A 23,563-nucleotide genomic window follows, 5' to 3' on the forward strand; every position below is an offset into this window, starting at 1 on the left:
CGTTTAGATGTCCATTTCTCTCAGCATTCTTACGCTCCGCTTCTTTGGAATATACAGTATATCTTTCCTGTCTGCCCTGACTTAATTATACACTATCAGAAAGTCTGTAGTGGGCGGGATTGCGTGCCCTTTAAGTATTTTCCACTGAAGGTATTATTATTGATCCTATTTACTTGCTAATAAAAGACATTTGACTCACAGTTTTGAGTTTCTGACAGAATACTAGATATGACGGCGACCAGCTGTAGCAGGCAGGCTTCAGTTTCCTCCAAAGCGTTAGACTTCAAAAAGTCAAAAGTAAAGTGGCGGGAAAAGGGAACAGGTGAACTGTTTTGGTTTCGTACCATTATGTAGTGGCCACTTGGTGTCGGTATGGCATAGGGAATGGTTGCGCTTCATTCTATACAGGCCCTGCCCATCTGTGGTTCCTATCTGGTGGAGGTGTACACAGGGAGTGTGCAGAGGAGGCTAGATATCAAATAAAACCAAAAGCGGTAAATTTTCGTCAATGGAATTTCACCTTTTACAGTTTCGTGAACATATTCTAATGAGACTGACTCCATAAGCGATGGGATCACTGAGTTTGCCTCCGAGTAAGCCCTTATATATTTACCTCGGGATGGGGGAAGGAGGACAAAGACACCGTGCGAATTGCTGGTGGGTCGCCGGGATTGTGTTGCTGTGCTTTGCGGAGAGGATTTTGGCGCAGTTAAGATACTCCATTCCAGAAGAAGTTCAGGTGGGATACCCTGTTGGAAATGTTGCAAAGGATTTAGGACTAGAGATCAGCAGTTTAACTGGCAGGAAATTCCGTATTGTTTCGGTTCCAACTCAAGATCTGTTTCAGTTAAATCAGAACAATGGAGTGTTGTATGTTGGGAAAAAGATGGATCGTGAAGAGCTCTGTGATGGAAGCAAGGTTTGTTTGATAAACCTGAAAATTGTTGTTGAAAGCCCCTTGGAAATACATTATGTTGGAGTTGAAATAACCGATATTAATGATAATTCACCGACTTTTCCAGAAAGCGAACAGCGACTGAAAATCGCAGAGAATACGCCTCCAGGTACTCGTTTCCAAATTCATGCCGCTCGAGACCCTGATTTTGGTGCTCATTCAGTTCGAAAATACATACTGAGTCACACGGATTTATTCGATATTGAAGTCAGAGACAGTGAAGAGGACAAGATGCCCTTTTTAGTGCTAAAAAAGTCTTTGGATAGAGAGCAAAAGGCTGAGCATCGTTTACTGTTAACAGCCGTAGATGGGGGGAGTCCAGCGAAATCAGGAAGCCTTAATTTAACCATCACCGTGCTAGACACGAATGATAATCGACCTGTGTTCAGCAAAGATGTATATACTGTGTCACTGGATGAAAATGCACCAATAGGAACATTTGTTGTAAAATTAAACGCTACAGATTTGGATGAAGGTTCCAATGGCAACATTGAATACAACTTTGGTAAAATACAAAGGAAAAAAGTGCACGACACCTTTGAATTGGACAGCATAACCGGTGAGATTCGTGTAAAGGGAAAAGTAGACTTTGAGGAAACGGAGCTGTACAGGCTAGATTTGCAGGCTTCAGATAAAGGTCAGCCACCCTGGACAGTCGAAAGTAGAGTTGTGATTAAAATAAAGGACGTGAACGACAATAAACCAGACATTGAAGTAACATCACTGTCCAGTTTAATCCCAGAGGATTCAAAGCCCGGCACAGTCATCGCCCTCATCAGCGTTGTCGACAACGATTCAGGCTTTAATGGGAAGGTTATTTGTAAAGTATCGCAGGATGTTCCATTTGATCTGACGCCATCACTTGAGGAAAACATGTACTCGCTCGTTACAAAGGGCCGTTTAGACAGAGAAACTGTTTCCCGCTATAATATCACAATAACAGCTACTGATTGCGGTGAACCTCAGCTTTCAACAGTGAAAACACTGAGTGTTCAGGTGTCAGATGTAAATGATAACACACCAGTTTTTAGTCAGAATCCATTTGAGTTGTATTTGATAGAAAACAACACCCCGGGCGCACCAATATTTTCTGTGAGCGCAGTTGATGATGATTTGAATGAAAATGCAGCAATTACATATAAAATCGTGAGAGGTGATGGTCTACAGGATGCTATTACATCTTTCCTGAATGTAAATTCGGATAATGGACAAATCACTGCGCTGAAAAGTTTTGACTTTGAAACGCTGAAAACTTTCCAGTTCCAAGTTGTTGCCTCAGATTCTGGAACTCCGTCATTAAGCAACAATGTCACAGTCAACGTCTTCATCCTGGACCAGAACGACAACGCTCCAGTCATCCTGTATCCACTCAGCTCCAACGGTTCTGCTCAAGGTGTGGAGGAGATTCCCCGAAACGTCAACGCAGGACACTTGGTGACTAAAGTCAGAGCCTATGACGCTGATATAGGATATAACGGCTGGTTGCTCTTTTCACTGCAAGAAGTGACTGACCACAGTCTCTTTGCTTTGGACCGCTATACAGGACAGATCAGAACACTTCGCTCATTCACAGAGACAGACGAGGCTGAGCATAAACTAGTAATACTGGTCAAAGACAACGGCAACGTTTCTCTCTCAGCAACAGCTACTGTGATTGTCAAACTTGTGGAGCCAAAAGAGGCTTTTGCAGCTTCTGATGTTAAAAGTGCGGCAAAAGATGATGAGGACAGTAATGTGATCTTTTACCTCATAATAACTTTGGGCGCAGTTTCTGTGCTTTTTCTCGTCAGCATCATCGTGCTGATTGCAATGCAGTGCTCCAAATCCACAGACTATACTTCTAAATATCTGCCAGAGACTACCGGTAATTATGATGGGACACTGTGTCACAGCATCCAGTACAGATCAGGAGAGAAGCGGTACATGCTAGTTGGACCCAGAATGAGTATAGGATCTACTATAGTACCTGGGAGCCATGCAAATACTCTCGTGCTTCCCGACAGAAGAGGTGCAACTGAAGAGGTAAGGCCTTAATACCAAACTTTTGCACAACCCTGTTTATCCTTGCGCTCCTATAAATGTTTTGCTGCAATTTTGTCCCTGAAACTCTTGTCACAATGTATTTTTTAAAGCATGTCTTGTTCAAATTTTCCTATCTGCAATATGTAACTGAGATATAAATATTAAGAAACATCGCTTTGGTTAGCTGGATGAACTTTTCATGCTTCCGAAGTCACTCTGTTCTCCTTGATAAAGTCCAACTGCTTGTCTTTTTGCTACCGACAAACATTAATCAGTTTAAGTAAGTGAAGAGGTTTTGTTTTTAAATTAATTACACGAAGAAAGCTTTCTAATAGCGTTATTAACCTTCCTGTCGTGTTCGGGTCAAATCTGACCGATTTACAAATAAAAAACCTCACAAATACTTTGTTTTACATCCGATTGCCTCGAGTCCTGATGAAATTCTCCACACTATGCACTTGAACATATAAAAGTGATGAGCACCTCTTCAACTGTGTTACATCCGTGTGACCACCATTACAAATGAATGTCTGCCCTGACTTAAATACATCCCTTTCAGAAAGTCTGTAGTAGGCGCGACTGAGTCCTCTATAAGTGTTCTCGACTGAAGGGATTATTATTGATCCTATTTGCTTTTTAATAAAAACTATTTGAATCACATTGTTGCGTTACTTACAGAATACCAGATATGAAGGTGACCAGCTGTAACAGGCAGGCTTCAGCTTCATCCAAAGCGTTTCGTATCATACTATAGTAACCACTTGGTGTCGGTATGTCATTGGGAATGGTTGTGCGCTTCATTCTGCACAGGCCCTGCCCATCTGTGGTTCCTATCTGGTGGAGGTGTACACAGGGAGTGTGCAGAGGAGGCTAGATATCAAATAAAACCAAAAGCGGTAAATCTTCGTTAATAGAATTTCATCTTTTGGAGAATCGTGAAAATGTTCTAATGAGACTGACTCCATAAGCGATAGGATAACTGAGTTTGCCTCCGAGAAAGCCCTTATATATTTACCTCGGGATGGGGGAAGGAGGACAAAGACACCGCGTGAACTGCTGGTGGATCTCCGGGATTGTGTTGCTGTGCTTTGCGGAGAGAATTTTGGCGCAGTTAAGATACTCTGTTCCAGAAGAAGTTCAGGTGGGATACCCTGTTGGAAATGTTGCAAAGGATTTAGGACTAGAGATCAGCAGCTTAACTGGCAGGAAATTCCGTATTGTTTCGGGTCCAAATCACTATCTGTTTCAGTTAAATCAGAACAATGGAGTGTTGTATGTTGGGAAAAAAATGGATCGTGAAGAGCTCTGTGATGGAAGCAAGGTTTGTTTGATAAACCTGAAAATTGTTGTTGAAAGCCCACTGGAAATACATTATGTTGGAGTTGAAATAACCGATATTAATGATCATTCGCCGACTTTTCCAGAAAGCGAACAGCGACTGGAAATAGCAGAGAATACGCCTCCAGGTACTCGTTTCCAAATTCATGCTGCCCGAGACCCTGATTTTGGTGCACAATCACTTCGAAAATATACACTGAATCCCACGGATTTATTTGATATTGAACTCAGAGACAGTGAAGAGGACAAGATGCCCTTTTTAGTACTAAAAAAGTCTTTGGATAGAGAGCAAAAGGCGGAGCATCGTTTACTGTTAACAGCCGTAGATGGGGGGAGTCCAGCGAAATCAGGAAGCCTTAATTTAACCATCACCGTGCTAGACGCGAATGATAACCGACCTGTGTTCAGCAAAGATGTATATACTGTGTCACTGGATGAAAATGCACCAAAAGGGACCCAAGTTATAAAATTAAACGCTACAGATAAGGATGAAGGTTTGAATAGTGAAATTGAATACAACTTTGGAAAAACACAAAAGAAAAAAGTGCACGACACCTTTGAATTGGACAGCATCACCGGTGAGATTCGTGTAAAGGGAAAAGTAGACTTTGAGGAAACGGAGCTGTACAGGCTAGATTTGCAGGCTTCAGATAAAGGTCAGCCACCCTGGAAAGCCGAAAGTAGAGTTGTGATTAAAATTAAAGGACGTGAACGACAATAAACCAGACATTGAAGTAACATCACTGTCCAGTTTAATCCCAGAGGATTCAAAGCCCGGCACTGTCATCGCTCTCATCAGCGTTGTCGACAAAGATTCAGGCTTTAATGGGAAGGTTATTTGTAAAGTATCGCAGGATGTTCCATTTGATCTGACGCCATCACTTGAGGAAAACATGTACTCGCTCGTTACAAAGGGCCGTTTAGACAGAGAAACTGTTTCCCGCTATGATATCACAATAACAGCTACTGATTGCGGTGAACCTCAGCTTTCAACAGTGAAAACACTGAGTGTTCAGGTGTCAGATGTAAATGATAACACACCAGTTTTTAGTCAGAATCCATTTGAGTTGTATTTGATAGAAAACAACACCCCGGGCGCACCAATATTTTCTGTGAGCGCAGTTGATGATGATTTGAATGAAAATGCAGCGATTACATATAAAATCGTGAGAGGTGATGGTCTACAGGATGCTATTACATCTTTCCTGAATGTAAATTCGGATAATGGACAAATCACTGCGCTGAAAAGTTTTGACTTTGAAACGCTGAAAACTTTCCAGTTCCAAGTTGTTGCCTCAGATTCGGGAACTCCGCCACTAAGCAGCAATGTCACAGTCAGCGTCTTCATCCTGGATCAGAACGACAACGCTCCAGTCATCCTGTATCCACTCAGCTCCAACGGTTCTGCTCAAGGTGTGGAGGAGATTCCCCGAAACGTCAACGCAGGACACTTGGTGACTAAAGTCAGAGCCTATGACGCTGATATAGGATATAACGGCTGGTTGCTCTTTTCACTGCAAGAAGTGACTGACCACAGTCTCTTTGCTTTGGACCGCTATACAGGACAGATCAGAACACTTCGCTCATTCACAGAGACAGACGAGGCTGAGCATAAACTGCTCATACTGGTCAAAGACAACGGCAACGTTTCTCTCTCAGCAACAGCTACTGTGATTGTCAAACTTGTGGAGCCCAAAGAGGCTTTTGCAGCTTCTGATGTTAAAAGTACAGCAAAAGATGATGAGGACAGTAATGTCATATTTTACCTCATGATAACTTTGGGCGCAGTTTCTGTACTTTTTCTCATAAGTATCGTCGTGCTGATTACAATGCAGTGCTCCAAATCCACAGACTATACTTCTAAATATCTGCCAGAGACTAATTATGATGGGACACTGTGTCACAGCATCCAGTACAGATCAGGAGAGAAGCGGTACATGCTAGTTGGACCAAGAATGAGTATAGGATCTACTATAGTACCGGGCAGTCATGCGAATACTCTCGTGCTTCCTGATAGGAGAAGAACATCTGAAGAGGTAAGAGCACGTTTTTACTTAAAGCTGTTTCGGGAATGAAAACAAAATTCCCTCCTGGCAAACACCACTCTCTTTGGAGATAAAACATGCGGTCCATTTTACTATATAATGCAAATAATTTTAATCAGTGTTCTGTATATCCGTGTTGAAGTTTTGTAGTGCAGGTAAATAACAGGAAATCATATTTTGTTTGGTTCTCATTAAGTGCAGTGTACTGGTTCCGTAAAGAAAAGCAAGAAAGAAATGTCTTTATTCTGAATTTTTAAAAAATTTTTTTATCCTATTTTATCTTATTTTGTTATTTTTATTTATTTAAGTATTTTTGTAGTAAAGGAGGGATGCATACCTGAATAACGTTGTATTTATGGAAGGTAATATTCACTATTATGATTAGGGTACGTGAACTGAAAGCTTTGATCGTGACACTTCCCTGTCTTTGCAACTTGAAAAGCTATATAAATACGTAATAAGCACAATGGAACTATCCAATTTGCAAACACACTGATATTGCTGATTTTTTGATGGTATATTTTAAAAATAGTCCGTAATACTGTTTCCAGCTGGATTAAGTAGACGACCCAAATGCCCTAAGCCCATTCCGGGTCCTGTTATTGCGTCAATTCTCAACTATCTTAATATACAAACAAACAACAACAACGACAAACAAACAAACAAATCTTCAAAACGTAAAAATGTCTTAATTTTTTTGAATCCACACGGTGTCAGTGTAATATCAGCATCCAGTTTTTGTGTTATAGCACTGGTCCTGCCCCTTCCACAGAGGTTTTGTTGTGGTGGACAGAAAGGAGACGACACTATCCACAGACACAAGTGTAGCCGTGATTTATACATGGGAAGCTTCGGAATATTGGGTATATTTCAGAGTGGATGTTATGTTTTGAAAAATTAATGTTAGACCACGGTCTTGGATGTAAAGACCTCTAAGTGGATACATATTTTGTTATCTTAACGAAAACGATGGAGCCAAGAGGACAAAGACGAGGAACGCAGTGCTGGTGGCTTGCTATCAGCTTTTATCTGATGCTCAGCTGTGTGGAGCGGGTTTCAGCTCAGATAAAATATTCAATTCAAGAGGAAGTAAAGGTAGGAAGTGTTGTTGGGAATGTGGCAAAGGATCTGGGACTGGACATCAGTTCATTAGAGGAACGACGGTTTCGTATTGTTTCTGGAGCTGAAGATGCTCATTTTGAAGTAAATCCGAACAATGGCGTTCTGTATGTTCACGGAAATATCGACCGAGAAGAGCTGTGCGAAAAAATACATCCATGTATTAAAAACCTAAAACTGGTAGCTGAAAACCCCATGGAAATACATTATGTAGGAGTGGAAATAATAGATGTAAACGATAATTCACCAAGGTTTCCTGATGAAGAAAAAATATTAGAAATTCCTGAATCAACTCTCCAAGGTAAACGATTTCAGTTGCCAACTGCACATGATCCAGATGTTGTTACTAATACAGTACGAACGTACAAATTAAACCATAACGATCACTTTAGTTTGCAAATTAGAGAGAGGGGAGAAGATAAGATACCATTCTTAGTTTTACAAAAGCCTCTGGATCGGGAAAAGGAGAACGAACACAAACTGATACTGACAGGAACTGACGGAGGAAATCCACCGAGATCAGGGACTCTTAATGTCACAGTCATAGTCCTGGATTCAAATGATAACCATCCTGCATTTAGTAAAGAAGTTTATTCAGTAACGATACCTGAAAATGTAGATGCGGGTACAAGTGTAACTACCGTAAAGGCGACTGATTTGGACGAGAGTTCAAACGGAGAAATTGAATATTTTTTTGGTGAAGAACTTGACCCTAAATTGTATGATACATTTAGCCTAGATAAGGACACTGGTGAAATTCGAGTGAAAGGCGAAATTGACTTTGAGAATATGGAGGTATACAAGTTGGACGTCCACGCCACAGACAAAGGACAACCTCCGATGAGTACCGACTGCAGGGTGATTATCAAGGTGCTGGACATAAATGATAATAAACCTGAGATAGAGGTAACATCTTTGTCAAAGATTGTATCAGAAGATTCCAAACCTGGGACTGTGGTGGCTTTGATCAGTATTACAGACCAAGACGCGGGTTTAAACGGTAAAGTAATATGTAGTCTTTCAGACAATGTGCCATTCGATTTAAAACCGTCATTTCAAGATAACATGTACTCTTTAGTTATTAAACATAAATTAGACCGAGAATCAGTTTCCCATTACGACGTCACAATAACAGCTACAGACTGTGGCGTGCCTCCTCTGTCCACATCCAGAACTTTGAGTATTGATGTGTCAGACGTGAATGATCATGCGCCGCAATTTGCACAGAATCCAGTTGAACTTTACCTGGTAGAAAATAACGAGCCTGGAAAGCCGATATTTTCAGTTTCTGCCTCAGATAAAGATTTGAATGAAAACGCGGCTTTAACGTATCGTATAATCAGAGAGGAAAGCAGTCAACAGAAAAACGCAGCATTTTTAAATATTAATTCAGAAAATGGACAAATCACTGCCCTTAAAAGTTTCGACTTTGAAACGCTGAAAACTTTCCAGTTCCAAGTTGTTGCCTCAGATTCTGGAACTCCGTCACTAAGCAACAACGTCACAGTCAACGTCTTCATCCTGGATCAGAACGACAACGCTCCAGTCATCCTGTATCCACTCAGCTCCAACGGTTCTGCTCAAGGTGTGGAGGAGATTCCCCGAAACGTCAACGCAGGACACTTGGTGACTAAAGTCAGAGCCTATGACGCTGATATAGGATATAACGGCTGGTTGCTCTTTTCACTGCAGGAAGTGACTGACCACAGTCTCTTTGCTTTGGACCGCTACACAGGACAGATCAGAACACTTCGCTCATTCACAGAGACAGACGAGGCTGAGCATAAACTGCTCATACTGGTCAAAGACAACGGCAACGTTTCTCTCTCAGCAACAGCTACTGTGATTGTCAAACTTGTGGAGCCCAAAGAGGCTTTTGCAGCTTCTGATGTTAAAGGTGCAGCAAAAGATGATGAGGACAGTAATGTGATCTTTTACCTGATGATAACTTTGGGCGCAGTTTCTGTGCTTTTTCTCGTCAGTATCATCGTGCTGATTGCAATGCAGTGCTCCAAATCCACAGACTATACGTCTAAATATCTGCCAGAGACTAATTATGATGGGACACTGTGTCACAGCATCCAGTACAGATCAGGGGAGAAGCGGTACATGCTCGTTGGACCCAGAATGAGTATAGGATCTACTATAGTACCGGGCAGTCATGCAAATACACTAATGCTTCCTGATAGGAAACGTCCTTCTGAAGAGGTAAGACCATGTTTAAGTTTTAACTGTCTTACCAGACGTGTTCCCTTTAGAAGTAAAACATATAATGTTCCTGATTTAAAGATAATATTACACCTGAATTGCAGCATATTTGTTAGCACTGTCCATGGTCCTGGCAAGTGGTTAAACTGCTGAAATTTAAGTTTGTTTTGTTCATAATATGAGAATTCGATTCTCTGTGTTGTTGTTTTTTGTTTTTGTTTTTTTACTAAAAATGTCGCGTGTTTATTTAGGGATTAAATTACACGATTCAGTAGCTATATTGATTTAGGCGTCTATGAGTTTGTTTGTTTGTTTGTTTGATTTTATTAGAAATCCATAGGTCCCTTGTAGTTGATTCTTATTTGTTTTCCTTGGAAAAAATGTTGTTAATTGCCTTCAAACCCTGTCATCGTTTCACTCAATCATCATTCAATTTTGTCAAAATCACACTTTTTTCTTTTAGAGTAATAATCGCACACGAAGCTAAATTGCTTTGACCTAAAGAAAAATACAACACTTGGATATACTAATACAAATAAGATGTTGACTACTACGATTAGGGACGATGATATGACAGCCTTGAAGTGGGTTAACTGATCAACATACTCTTTTGAAAAAAACTGAAAATTTGCTGCCTTCAATTCGTAGAAGTAAATTGTTATTCGGATGTATTACTTTGAAACACATACGTTACTAGCAAAAATTAGAACAATTTTCTAGACACGGAGCGACAACTTGCAGACGGGCTGATGTTGCAGTTTATGTGGTAGTTTTGTTTATCAACATATACTCATATGTTTAGTCCACAAGGTGTCAGTGTCATATCAGCATCACACTGGTATATTTTAGTGCTGGCCCTGCCCCTTCTATACAGTTTTTGTTCTGGTCGACAGAGAGGAGACGGTACCTTCCACAGAAACAAGTGTAGCCGTGATTAATACATCGGTTTGTTTGGAATCTGCAACACATTTCGCACTGGATATTTTGTTATTTAAACTACTTCCTTTGCTCAAAGGACTTTTAAGTGGGTATATAATTGGAAACATAAAGCGAAACGATGGAGCCAGGAGGACAAAGACGAGGAACGCAGTGCTGGTGGTTTGCTCTCAGCTTTTCTCTGATGCTCAGCTGTGTGGAGCGGGTTACAGCTCAGATAAAATATTCAGTTCCAGAGGAAGTAACGGTAGGAAGTGTTGTTGGGAATGTGGCAAAAGATCTGGGACTGGACATCAGTTCACTAGAGGAAAGACAGTTTCGTATTGTCTCTGGGGCTGAAAATAATCAATTTCTAGTAAATCCGAGAAATGGCGTCCTCTCTGTTCAAGAGAACATTGACAGAGAAGAGCTATGCAAAAGCATTTCTCCTTGTCTGATAAACCTAAAAATGGTAGCTGAGAATCCCATGGAAGTACATTATGTAGGAGTGGAAATCATAGACGTAAATGATAATTCACCCAGCTTTCAAGAGGAAGAAAGCATACTGGAGATTTCAGAGTCTACTTTCCCAGGTAAACGATTTCAGTTGCCAGCTGCACATGATCCAGATGTTGTTACTAATACAGTACGGATGTACAAATTGATCAATAACGATCATTTTAGTTTACAAATTCGAGAGAGGGGAGAGGACAAGATACCATTCTTAGTTTTACAGAAGGCTTTGGATCGAGAAAAGGAAAATAAACACAAACTGATCCTGACAGCAATTGACGGAGGAAATCCACCGAGATCAGGGACTCTTAATGTCACAGTCATAGTCCTGGATTCAAATGACAATAACCCTACATTTAGTCAAGAAGTGTATTCAGTAACAATACACGAAAATGTAGAGGTGAATACATGTGTAATTACCGTAAATGCAACTGATTTGGACGAAAGTTCAAACGGAGAAATAGAGTACGTTTTCGGTGGTCAACTTGACCGAAAGATTTATGAACTGTTTAGCTTAGATAAAAACACTGGTGAAATTCGAGTAAAAGGAAACATTGACTTTGAGACGGTGGATGTTTATAAACTAGATGTACACGCCACAGACAAAGGACAACCTCCGATGAGTACCGACTGCAGGGTGATTATCAAGGTGCTTGACGTAAATGATAATAAACCTGAGATAGAGGTGACATCTTTGTCAAAGATTGTATCAGAAGATTCCAAACCTGGGACTGTGGTGGCTTTGATCAGTATTACAGACCAAGACGCGGGTTTTAACGGTAAAGTAATATGTAGTCTTTCAGACAATGTGCCATTTGATTTAAAACCGTCATTTCAAGATAACATGTACTCTTTAGTTATTAAACATAAATTAGACCGAGAATCAGTTTCCCATTACGACGTCACAATAACAGCTACAGACTGTGGCGTGCCTCCTCTGTCTACATCCAGAACTTTGAGTATTGATGTGTCAGACGTGAATGATAATGCGCCACAATTTGCACAGAATCCAGTTGAACTTTACCTGGTAGAAAATAACGAGCCTGGAAAGCCGATATTTTCAGTTTCTGCCTCAGATAAAGATTTGAATGAAAACGCGGCTTTAACTTATCGTATAATCAGAGAGGAAAGCAGTCAACAGAAAAACGCAGCATTTTTAAATATTAATTCAGAAAATGGACAAATCACTGCCCTTAAAAGTTTTGATTTTGAAACGCTGAAAACTTTCCAGTTCCAAGTTGTTGCCTCAGATTCTGGAACTCCGTCACTAAGCAACAATGTCACAGTCAACGTCTTCATCCTGGATCAGAACGACAACGCTCCAGTCATCCTGTACCCACTCAGCTCCAATGGTTCTGCTCAAGGTGTGGAGGAGATTCCCCGAAACGTCAACGCAGGACACTTGGTGACTAAAGTCAGAGCCTATGACGCTGATATAGGATATAACGGCTGGTTGCTCTTTTCACTGCAGGAAGTAACTGACCACAGTCTCTTTGCTTTGGACCGCTATACAGGACAGATCAGAACACTTCGCTCATTCACAGAGACAGACGAGGCTGAGCATAAACTGCTCATACTGGTCAAAGACAACGGCAACGTTTCTCTCTCAGCAACAGCTACTGTGATTGTCAAACTTGTGGAGCCCAAAGAGGCTTTTGCAGCTTCTGATGTTAAAAGTACAGCAAAAGATGATGAGGACAGTAATGTCATATTTTACCTCATGATAACTTTGGGCGCAGTTTCTGTACTTTTTCTCGTCAGCATCGTAGTGCTGATTGCAATGCAGTGCTCCAAATCCACAGACTATACTTCCAAATATCTGCCAGAGACTAATTATGATGGGACACTGTGTCACAGCATCCAGTACAGATCAGGAGAGAAGCGGTACATGCTCGTTGGACCCAGAATGAGTATAGGATCTACTATAGTACCTGGAAGTCACGCAAATACTCTCGTACTCCCTGACAGGAGACGTCCTTCTGAGGAGGTAGGTCCATTGTGCGATTTTAAATCAAGGTTATTTTGGTTGTCAAGACGAAGTTTCCTTTACGATGTATCATTAACTTTTGAAACAGATGGAAATGTATTTAAGGTTTTTAATCGTTTTATTTCATTCCTCTCTTCTTTTTGTTTTACACACTTTATTTTCAAACAGTATTTTAGTTGTTATCACCATCATTTTGAAAGACTGCCCATTATATTCTGTAGTCTTTTGACACTGCACTAATTGCTGGGATATCCACGTATGCATAGGGAAAGAATAGTTTAGAAAAGATAAGTAACTAAATAAAGAAGGTCACGCCACTCAGATTGGGAAACTGTGGCAAAACACATGCATATTCATTAGCGTTGTCCATGGACAGGTGACCTTCAGACATAAACTCGTGGTCTTCAAGTTCAAATCTGTTTTTCGTTTCAGACCTTTTTGTATTTAGCGCCAATCCTATGTTTTCTATCACACTTATTAGAAATCACTAATTGTGTTACATATTACTGCGTCGTGGAAATAGTAATATACCTATCCACTGTTCGAATGGGATCCTGTTAATTCATCTGAAACGTGAAACTTAGCAGTACAAGCCTGAAACTCGCGTGTGCTGTGTCCTCGATTATTTTTCATCCAGTCTGCGCGCAGTTTTATCAGAATCACTTGTGCGTTTGGCTAATCCTGCATCATTACACAGCATTAATGTAATACTGACAAATATCAGAATTCCCTGTTGCAATTAGTCATTATGATATACTGTACGCGTCTATCAGCTGATCATCATATGACGCAAAAATACATGAAATTTTATTCCTGAGACTCTGAAATATGTGACAAATTAAATCCATCACGGTACAAAAAATTCTTAAGAAAACATTTTTAGACTTGTTTTAATAGTGACTGGGACACATTTGGAAACATACTTGTATATTACATGTAGATGTTTGCTCTAACAATGAGTCACAAGATGTTCAGTCCACAAGGTGTCAGTGTCATATCTGCATCAAACTAATATGTTTTAGCTCTGGCCCTGCCCCTTCCACAGAGGTTTTGTTCTGGTTGGCAGAGAGGAGACGATACCTCAGACAGAAACAAGTGTAACCGTGATTTTTCCATGAATACAAGGGAATATGGGAAGAAGTGTTGATTTAGGCTACTTCCTTTACGGTAAACACCTCTGAGTGGATACAGTATTTATTATCTAAACGACAACGATGGAGGCAGGAGGACAAAGACGAGGAACGCAGTGTTGGTGGGTTGCTATCAGCTTTTCTCTGATGCTCAGCTGTGTGGAGCGGGTATCAGCTCAAATAAAATATTCAGTTCCAGAGGAAGTAAAGGTAGGAAGTGTTGTTGGGAATGTGGCAAAGGATCTGGGACTGGATATCAGTTCACTGGAGAAACGACGGTTTCGTATTGTTTCTGGAGCTGAAGATGCTCAGTTTGAAGTAAATCCGAACAATGGCGCGCTGTATGTTCACGGAAATATCGACCGAGAGGAGCTGTGCGAAAGAATACATCCATGTATCAAAAACCTAAAATTGGTAGCTGAGAACCCTATGGAAATACATCATGTGGGCGTGGAAATCATGGATGTAAATGATAATTCCCCCAGTTTTCAAGAATATGAAAAAATATTGGAAATGTCTGAATCCACTATAACAGGCAGACGGTTTCAATTGCCAACTGCGCATGATCCAGATGTTGTTACTAATACTGTGCGTATGTACAAATTAAACCATAACGATCATTTTAGTTTACAAATTCGAGAGAGAGGAGAGGACAAGGTACCATTTTTAGTTTTACAAAAGTCTCTGGATCGGGAAAAGGAAAGTGAACACAAACTGATACTAACAGCAATTGACGGCGGAAATCCACCGAGATCAGGGACTGTTAATGTCACAGTCATAGTCCTCGATTCGAATGATAACCACCCTACATTTAGTCAAGAAGTTTATTACGCTACAGTACGTGAGAATACAGATGCGGGTGTGTTTGTAATTAAGCTAAATGCGACTGACCTGGATGAGGGACTAAATGGACAAATTGAATACTTTTTTGGTGAAGAACTTAAGGGTAATTTATATGAGATTTTTAATATGGATAAGGACACTGGTGAGCTTCGAATCAATGGGGAAATTGACTTTGAGAAAACTGATATTTTTAAGTTGGACGTCCACGCCACGGACAAAGGACAACCTCCGATGAGTGCGGATTGCACAGTAATCATCAGTGTCTTGGACGTAAATGATAATAAACCTGAAATAGAGGTAACATCTTTGTCAAAGATTGTATCAGAAGATTCCAAACCTGGGACTGTGGTGGCTTTGATCAGTATTACAGACCAAGACGCGGGTTTAAACGGTAAAGTAATATGTAGTCTTTCAGACAATATCCCATTTGATTTAAAACCGTCATTTCAAGACAACATGTACTCTTTAGTTATTAAACATAAATTAGACCGAGAATCAGTTTCCCATTACGACGTCACAATAACAGCTACAGACTGTGGCGTGCCTCCTCTTTCTACATCCAGAACTTTGAGTATTGATGTGTCAGACGTGAATGATAATGCGCCACAATTTGCACAGAATCCAGTTGAACTTTACCTGGTAGAGAATAACGAGCCTGGAAAGCCGATATTTTCAGTTTCTGCCTCAGATAAAGATTTGAATGAAAACGCGGCTTTAACGTATCGTATAATCAGAGAGGAAAGCAGTCAACAGAAAAACGCAGCATTTTTAAATATTAATTCAGAAAATGGACAAATCACTGCCCTTAAAAGTTTTGACTTTGAAACACTGAAAACTTTCCAGTTCCAAGTTGTTGCCTCAGATTCTGGAACTCCGTCACTAAGCAACAATGTCACAGTCAACGTCTTCATCCTGGATCAGAACGACAACGCTCCAGTCATCCTGTACCCACTCAGCTCCAACGGCTCTGCTCAAGGTGTGGAGGAGATTCCCCGAAACGTCAACGCAGGACACTTGGTGACTAAAGTCAGAGCCTATGACGCTGATATAGGATATAACGGCTGGTTGCTCTTTTCACTGCAGGAAGTAACTGACCACAGTCTCTTTGCTTTGGACCGCTACACAGGACAGATCAGAACACTTCGCTCATTCACAGAGACAGACGAGGCTGAGCAAAACTTGCTCATACTAGTCAAAGACAACGGCAACGTTTCTCTCTCAGCAACAGCTACTGTGATTGTCAAGCTTGTGGAGCCCAAAGAGGCTTTTGCAGCTTCTGATGTTAAAAGTGCAGCAAAAGATGATGAGGACAGTAATGTCATATTTTATCTGATGATAACTTTGGGCGCAGTTTCTGTGCTTTTTCTCGTCAGCATCATCGTGCTGATTGCAATGCAGTGCTCCAAATCCACAGACTATACTTCTAAATATTTGCCAGAGACTAATTATGATGGGACACTGTGTCACAGCATCCAGTACAGATCAGGAGAGAAGCGGTACATGCTAGTTGGACCCAGAATGAGTATAGGATCTACTATAGTACCTGGAAGTCACGCAAATACTCTCGTACTCCCTGACAGGAGGCGTCCTTCTCAAGAGGTAAGAACATATCTTGATTTAAATTGAAGGTCTTTTTGCTTGCAAAGATTATAAAGATGAAAATTCTTTCTACCAGAATCATTTTTCCTTTTAAACATATAATATGATTAGTGTTTAGAACATGGAAGAAATGTGCTCAAGGTTTTTGATTTGTATTTTTGTTTTTTGTAACTGAATTATAAAGTTTTTTAGTTGCTACCTCTAAAAGTTGTCTCGCGAGGTTATCATAACTAGTGGCACAAATTTTTGGAACATAAATTGTTAATAAGGCGGAAATTGCTTCATAAAAAACCCACAATAAATAAGAAAGATGACCAATATATCGGGAAACTATGGGGGAAACAGCGGTATTCTCAAGCGCTGTCCGTGGTTCTGATAAGAGATCACGTTTAGTCAGCTAGTGGTGGTGTTCAAGTTCAAATCTGATGGTTTCACATTTATTCATTTGCACTGTGAAAGTGATTAACACAGCCCTTACATTTACTTGAGTCATTCTATCTTTTATTTTCATCCAGTCTGAGTGTAATTTTTTCTAAGTCACATTTTTGTTAAGGAAACAGAGTGCGCATTTGGCAACTACTGCGTTACTAAACAATAATGCCACAATAACAAATAGAGTTCTCTGTTGCAGTTAGCCCTGCATGATATATTAGTCTGTTTACTAAATGTCACAAAAATACTAAGATGATCGTGGCTCAAGAGTTGGGAGTTTGCCTTGTAATCGGAAGGTTGCCGGTTCGAGCCCCGGCTTGGACAGTCTCGGTCGTTGTGTCTTTGGGCAAGACACTTTACTCGTTGCCTACTGGTGGTGGTCAGAGGGTCCGGTGGCGCCAGTGTCCGGCAGCCTCGCCTCTGTCAGTGCGCCCCAGGGCGGATGTGGCTACAATGTAGCTTGCCATCACCAGTGCGTGAATGTGTGTGTGAATGGGTGGATGACAGGTTGTGTAAAGCGCTTTGGGGCCCTTAGGGACTAGTAAAGCGCTATACAAATACAGGCCATTTACCATTTACCATAAACAAAAAGGGCTTCAGAAACTGCAAAAGTACTCCATCATTTGAACATATTGCTGTACAAATAACAAAGAAACAGCAAACAAAAAAAATGTTCAGTAAGAAAGACTGTTAATTTTTAGTGAGCAGACTACATGTTGGAAACATATTTGTGTAACACATGTAGCTGATTGCTTCAACAATGAGTAACAAGATGTTCAGTCCACAAGGTGTCAGTGTCATATCTGCATCAAACTAATATGTTACAATAGTGGCCCTGCCCCTTCCATAGAGGTTTTGTTCTGGTTGCCAGAGAGGAGACGGTATCGTCCAGAGAAACAAGGGTAGCCGTGATTTTTCCATGAATACAAGGGAAAATGGGAAGCATTACAGACGGGATATTTTGTGATTTATTCTAGCTTCTTAACGATAAATACCTGTGGGTAGATACAGTATTTGTTATCTAACACGATGGAGGCAGGAGGACAAAGACGAGGAACGCAGTGCTGGTGGCTTGCTATCAGCTTTTCTCTGATGCTCAGCTGTGTGGAGCGGGTATCAGCTCAGATAAAATATTCGATTCAAGAGGAAGTAAAGGTAGGAAGTGTTGTTGGGAATGTGGCAAAGGATCTGGGACTGGATATCAGTTCACTGGAGGAACGACGGTTTCGTATTGTTTCTGGAGCTGAAGATGCTCAGTTTGAAGTAAATTCGAACAATGGCGTTCTGTATGTTCACGGAAATATCGACCGAGAGGAGCTGTGCGAAAGAATACATCCATGTATTAAAAACCTAAAACTGGTAGCTGAGAACCCCATGGAAATACATTATGTAGGAGTGGAAATCATAGATGTAAATGATAATTCGCCCAGCTTCACTGATGAAGAAAAAATAGTAGAAATTCCTGAATCCACTCTTCAAGGAAAACGTTTCCAGTTGCCAGCCGCACGGGACCCAGATGTTGTTACTAATACTGTACGTATGTACAAATTAAACCATAACGATCATTTTAGTTTACAAATTAGAGAGATGGGAGAGGACAAGATACCATTTTTAGTTTTACAGAAGTCTCTGGATCGGGAAAAAGAGAATGCACACAAACTGATACTGACAGCAGTTGATGGCGGAAATCCACCGAGAACGGGGACTCTTAATGTCACAGTCATAGTCCTCGATTCAAATGATAATCACCCTACATTTAACCAAGAATTATATTCAGTTACAATACCTGAAAATGTTGATAGGGATACTAGTGTAACTACGGTAAATGCAACTGATCTGGACGAGGGTGTAAACGGAAAGATTGAATACTTTTTTGGTGGCGAACTTAACACTAAATTGTATAATACATTTAGCCTAGATAAGGACACTGGTGAAATTCGAGTGAAAGGCGGAATTGACTTTGAGAATATGGAGGTATACAAGTTGGACGTCCACGCCACAGACAAAGGACAACCTCCGATGAGCACTAACTGCAGGGTGATTATCAATGTATTGGACTTAAATGATAATAAACCTGAGATAGAGGTGACATCTTTGTCAAAGATTGTATCAGAAGACTCTAAACCTGGGACTGTGGTGGCTTTGATCAGTATTACAGACCAAGACGCGGGTTTAAACGGTAAAGTAATATGTAGTATTTCAGACAATGTGCCATTCGATTTAAAACCGTCATTTCAAGATAACATGTACTCTTTAGTTATTAAACATAAATTAGACCGAGAATCAGTTTCCCATTACGACGTCACAATAACAGCTACAGACTGTGGCGTGCCTCCTCTGTCCACATCCAGAACTTTGAGTATTGATGTGTCAGACGTGAATGATAATGCGCCGCAATTTGCACAGAATCCAGTTGAACTTTACCTGGTAGAAAATAACGAGCCTGGGAAGCCGATATTTTCAGTTTCTGCCTCAGATAAAGATTTGAATGAAAACGCGGCTTTAACGTATCGTATAATCAGAGAGGAAAGCAGTCAACAGAAAAACGCAGCATTTTTAAATATTAATTCGGATAATGGACAAATCACTGCGCTGAAAAGTTTTGATTTTGAAACACTGAAAACTTTCCAGTTCCAAGTTGTTGCCTCAGATTCTGGAACTCCATTACTAAGCAACAACGTCACAGTCAACGTCTTCATCCTGGATCAGAACGACAATGCTCCAGTCATCCTGTATCCACTCAGCTCCAATGGTTCTGCTCAAGGTGTGCAGGATATTCCCCGAAACGTCAACGCAGGACACTTGGTGACTAAAGTCAGAGCCTATGACGCTGATATAGGATATAACGGCTGGTTGCTCTTTTCACTCCAGGAAGTTACTGACCACAGTCTCTTTGCTTTGGACCGCTATACAGGACAGATCAGAACACTTCGCTCATTCACAGAGACAGACGAGGCTGAGCACAAACTGCTCATACTGGTCAAAGACAACGGCAACGTTTCTCTCTCAGCAACAGCTACTGTGATTGTCAAACTTGTGGAGCCCAAAGAGGCTTTTGCAGCTTCTGATGTTAAAAGTACAGCAAAAGATGATGAGGACAGTAATGTCATATTTTACCTCATGATAACTTTGGGCGCAGTTTCTGTACTTTTTCTCGTCAGCATCATCGTTCTGATTGCAATGCAGTGCTCCAAATCCACAGACTATACTTCTAAATATCTGCCAGAGACCAATTATGATGGGACACTGTGTCACAGCATCCAGTACAGATCAGGAGAGAAGCGGTACATGCTAGTTGGACCCAGAATGAGTATAGGATCTACTATAGTACCTGGAAGTCACGCAAATACTCTTGTGCTTCCTGATAGGAGACGTCCTTCTGAAGAGGTAAGAGCTTTAAAGTGTGATGTCACATGTTTTTGTGCATTCTTTTCCATCAATTTGACTTTTTATATCATCTAAATTTTCTTTTCTTTTTTGAAATCACAATTCTAAAGTATCATAGCTAAAGACTACAGTGCTAACACTAAAGTTAGTTTCATTGACATTTTGGTTATGATAAATGGTGATTCATAATGCTTCTACTGAATCAAATATGGGTCTAGGTAATGCGGTCGATTCTCATGAAAAACCGGTGGAATTGCACGTTACCAGACATGTTGCATGCTACTTTGCTGAACGGCACTTTTCTTAAATCAAATATATGCTGCTGAACAGTGTTGGTCCGGGCTGATCTTCTTTCTTCAGAAGCGGGTTAAATAACATCTTCTGAGATAATCAACATATGGAACAAAATTTTAAACCCCCTGATAACGTATTTAATTGTTGGAATAACGGTTTCTTTTTAAACACTGTAATTTATGACTATATACTTCTCCAGTAACCTCTGGGTGTCAGTATTACATTGACAAACTGGAGACCACTTTACCCATCCTCTCACAAAGCTTTTGTTTGCCACTGCTATAAGCAGAGAAGACGCTTGACTCGAGCTCGCAATCATTCCAAATCGCGCTTTATTCATTATATTACAACAGGCAATGAGCTAGGTAGTCCAAACATTGTTTTTAAATCTTTTGTTTGATTACAATGGAGAACGAAAAACGAAGTCGTGGAAGGAATGGGGTCTGGTTTATTCTCCATGTAGCTTTGCTGCTGTTTTTCGGGAAAGAGGCTTCGGCAGAAATAAGATACTCTGTTGCAGAAGAGGTGAAAGATGGAACTGTTGTCGGAAATGTTGCAAAGGATCTCGGTCTTGATATCAGCTCTTTGACCAGCCGGCGGTTCCGTGTTGTGTCTGAATCCAAGGATGCGTTTTTTGATGTAAACCAGGACAACGGGGATCTATATTTGTTTAAGAAAATCGACAGAGAGGAGCTTTGCCTGGGCAGTGGGGCATGCATAATGGAGCTAAAAATTATAGCAGAAAACCCTTTGGAAATACACTACGTAGTTGTAGAAATTATTGATATTAACGATCACTCCCCTGTTTTCCCCGAAAAAGAACAGAGGTTTGAAATTTTTGAACAAACCATGGCAGGAAGACGATTTCAGCTGCACACTGCTCGGGACCCCGATTCTGGAATTAACGCAATTCGTACATATACTTTAACCTCAAACGAAAATTTTGAAGTAACAATCCGACAGAGCGATGAGGATATAATACCATTTTTGGTGCTGAAGAAATCGTTGGACAGAGAAAAAATCAACAAATACACGTTAACTGTCACTGCAGTTGATGGAGGAAAACCTCCGCGATCAGGCACCATAAATGTTACTATAATCGTTCTTGACACAAATGACAACCGTCCAACATTTAGTCAAGAGAGCTACCAAATAGAAATAGATGAAAATGTTCAAGTAGGGACTTCAATATTTAGAATGAATGCGACAGACCCAGATGAAGGTTTCAGTAGTGAAATTGTATACAGCCTTGGAAAAACACTCAAGAAAAAAGTCTATGATATATTTGAACTGGATAAAATAAGTGGGGAAATAAGAATAAAGGGAATAGTGGACTATGAAGAAAACGACGTTTATAAACTGGATATCGAGGCATCAGATAAAGGAACACCTCCATTAACTGGTGAGTGCAGATTAATTATAAAGATAAAAGACATCAATGATAATCCGCCAGAAATTGAAATCACATCGCTTTCAAATACAGTGTCTGAGGATTCAAAGCCCGGCACAATGATTTCACTCATCAGTGTGCGAGATAAAGATTCTGGTGTGAATGGGAAAATTATTCTCAGCCTAACCTCAGACTTACCGTTTGAATTAAAACCATCATATAAAGAGAACGTTTATTCCGTTGTCACTAAAGTTCTTTTGGACCGAGAGGAGGTATCTCAATATGAATTGACAATAAAAGCGACCGACTGTGGAGAGCCCCCTTTATCTACTTTTAAAACTTTGAACATCCAGGTAGCAGATGTAAATGACAACAGACCACATTTTCCCATAAATCCACTACACTTTTACCTGTCAGAAAATAACGTTGCTGGGAAATCAATATTCTCCGTAAGCGCAGTGGACAAAGACTTAAGTGACAATGCAGCAATTTCATATCGAATTGTGAAAGAGGGGAGCCAAAATGACATTATGTCATTACTAAGTATAAACAGTGATAACGGACACATTTCCACGCTGAAAAGTTTTGATTTTGAAACGCTGAAAACTTTCCAGTTCCAAGTTGTTGCCTCAGATTCTGGAACTCCGTCACTAAGCAACAACGTCACAGTCAACGTCTTCATCCTGGATCAGAACGACAACGCTCCAGTCATCCTGTATCCACTCAGCTCCAACGGTTCTGCTCAAGGTGTGGAGGAGATTCCCCGAAACGTCAACGCAGGACACTTGGTGACTAAAGTCAGAGCCTATGACGCTGATATAGGATATAACGGCTGGTTGCTCTTTTCACTCCAGGAAGTGACTGACCACAGTCTCTTTGCTTTGGACCGCTATACAGGACAGATCAGAACACTTCGCTCATTCACAGAGACAGACGAGGCTGAGCATAAACTGCTCATACTGGTCAAAGACAACGGCAACGTTTCTCTCTCAGCAACAGCTACTGTGATTGTCAAACTTGTGGAGCCCAAAGAGGCTTTTGCAGCTTCTGATGTTAAAAGTACAGCAAAAGATGATGAGGACAGTAATGTCATATTTTATCTGATGATAACTTTGGGCGCAGTTTCTGTGCTTTTTCTCGTCAGCATCATCGTGCTGATTGCAATGCAGTGCTCCAAACCCACAGACTATACTTCTAAATATTTACAAGAAGCAAATTATGATGGGACATTGTGTCACAGCATCCAGTACAGATCTGGAGACAGGAAGTACATGTTAGTTGGACCCAGAATGAGTATAGGATCTACTATAGTACCAGGAAGCCATACAAATACTCTGGTGATGCCAGACAGAAGACGGCCATCTGAAGAGGTAGGATAAATTCACG

General features: G+C 40.7%; 3 protein-coding genes and 1 pseudogene across 7 annotated transcripts in view; all 4 read left to right on the forward strand.

Annotated features, from left to right (window-relative positions):
* The window catches only part of LOC113037086 (protocadherin alpha-C2-like), a 208,589-nt gene that overhangs the window by 2,979 nt on the left and 182,047 nt on the right, over positions 1-23,563 (forward strand). Inside the window, exon 1 of one of the 5 annotated variants that reach the window (XM_026193779.1) lies at positions 380-2,977. The exons of 1 other annotated variant lie outside the window; for it this stretch is intronic. In XM_026193779.1, coding sequence (XP_026049564.1) covers positions 569-2,977 — 2,409 coding nt within the window. In that variant the 5' untranslated portion in view covers positions 380-568. Of the gene's footprint in view, positions 1-379; positions 2,978-6,678; positions 9,688-13,112; positions 16,675-21,172; positions 23,548-23,563 lie in introns of those variants that run through there. 3 more of the 5 variants (XM_026193950.1, XM_026193960.1, XM_026193978.1) reach the window with 3 other exon arrangements.
* Positions 3,681-5,096, forward strand: LOC113037421 (protocadherin gamma-C3-like). Its single transcript, XM_026194465.1, has one exon. The coding sequence runs from the start codon at positions 3,999-4,001 to the stop codon at positions 5,034-5,036; it is 1,038 nt and encodes a 345-aa protein (XP_026050250.1). The 5' UTR covers positions 3,681-3,998; the 3' UTR covers positions 5,037-5,096.
* Positions 9,704-13,384, forward strand: LOC113029741 (protocadherin alpha-8-like; annotated as a pseudogene).
* On the forward strand, positions 17,751-20,585 carry LOC113037322 (protocadherin alpha-8-like). The gene has a single exon (XM_026194281.1). It carries the CDS (start codon positions 18,136-18,138, stop codon positions 20,566-20,568), a length of 2,433 nt encoding a protein of 810 aa, XP_026050066.1. The 5' UTR covers positions 17,751-18,135; the 3' UTR covers positions 20,569-20,585.

This window comes from Astatotilapia calliptera, chromosome 2 (assembly GCF_900246225.1).
Source record: "Astatotilapia calliptera chromosome 2, fAstCal1.2, whole genome shotgun sequence".
Classification (NCBI taxonomy): Eukaryota; Metazoa; Chordata; class Actinopteri; order Cichliformes; family Cichlidae; genus Astatotilapia; species Astatotilapia calliptera.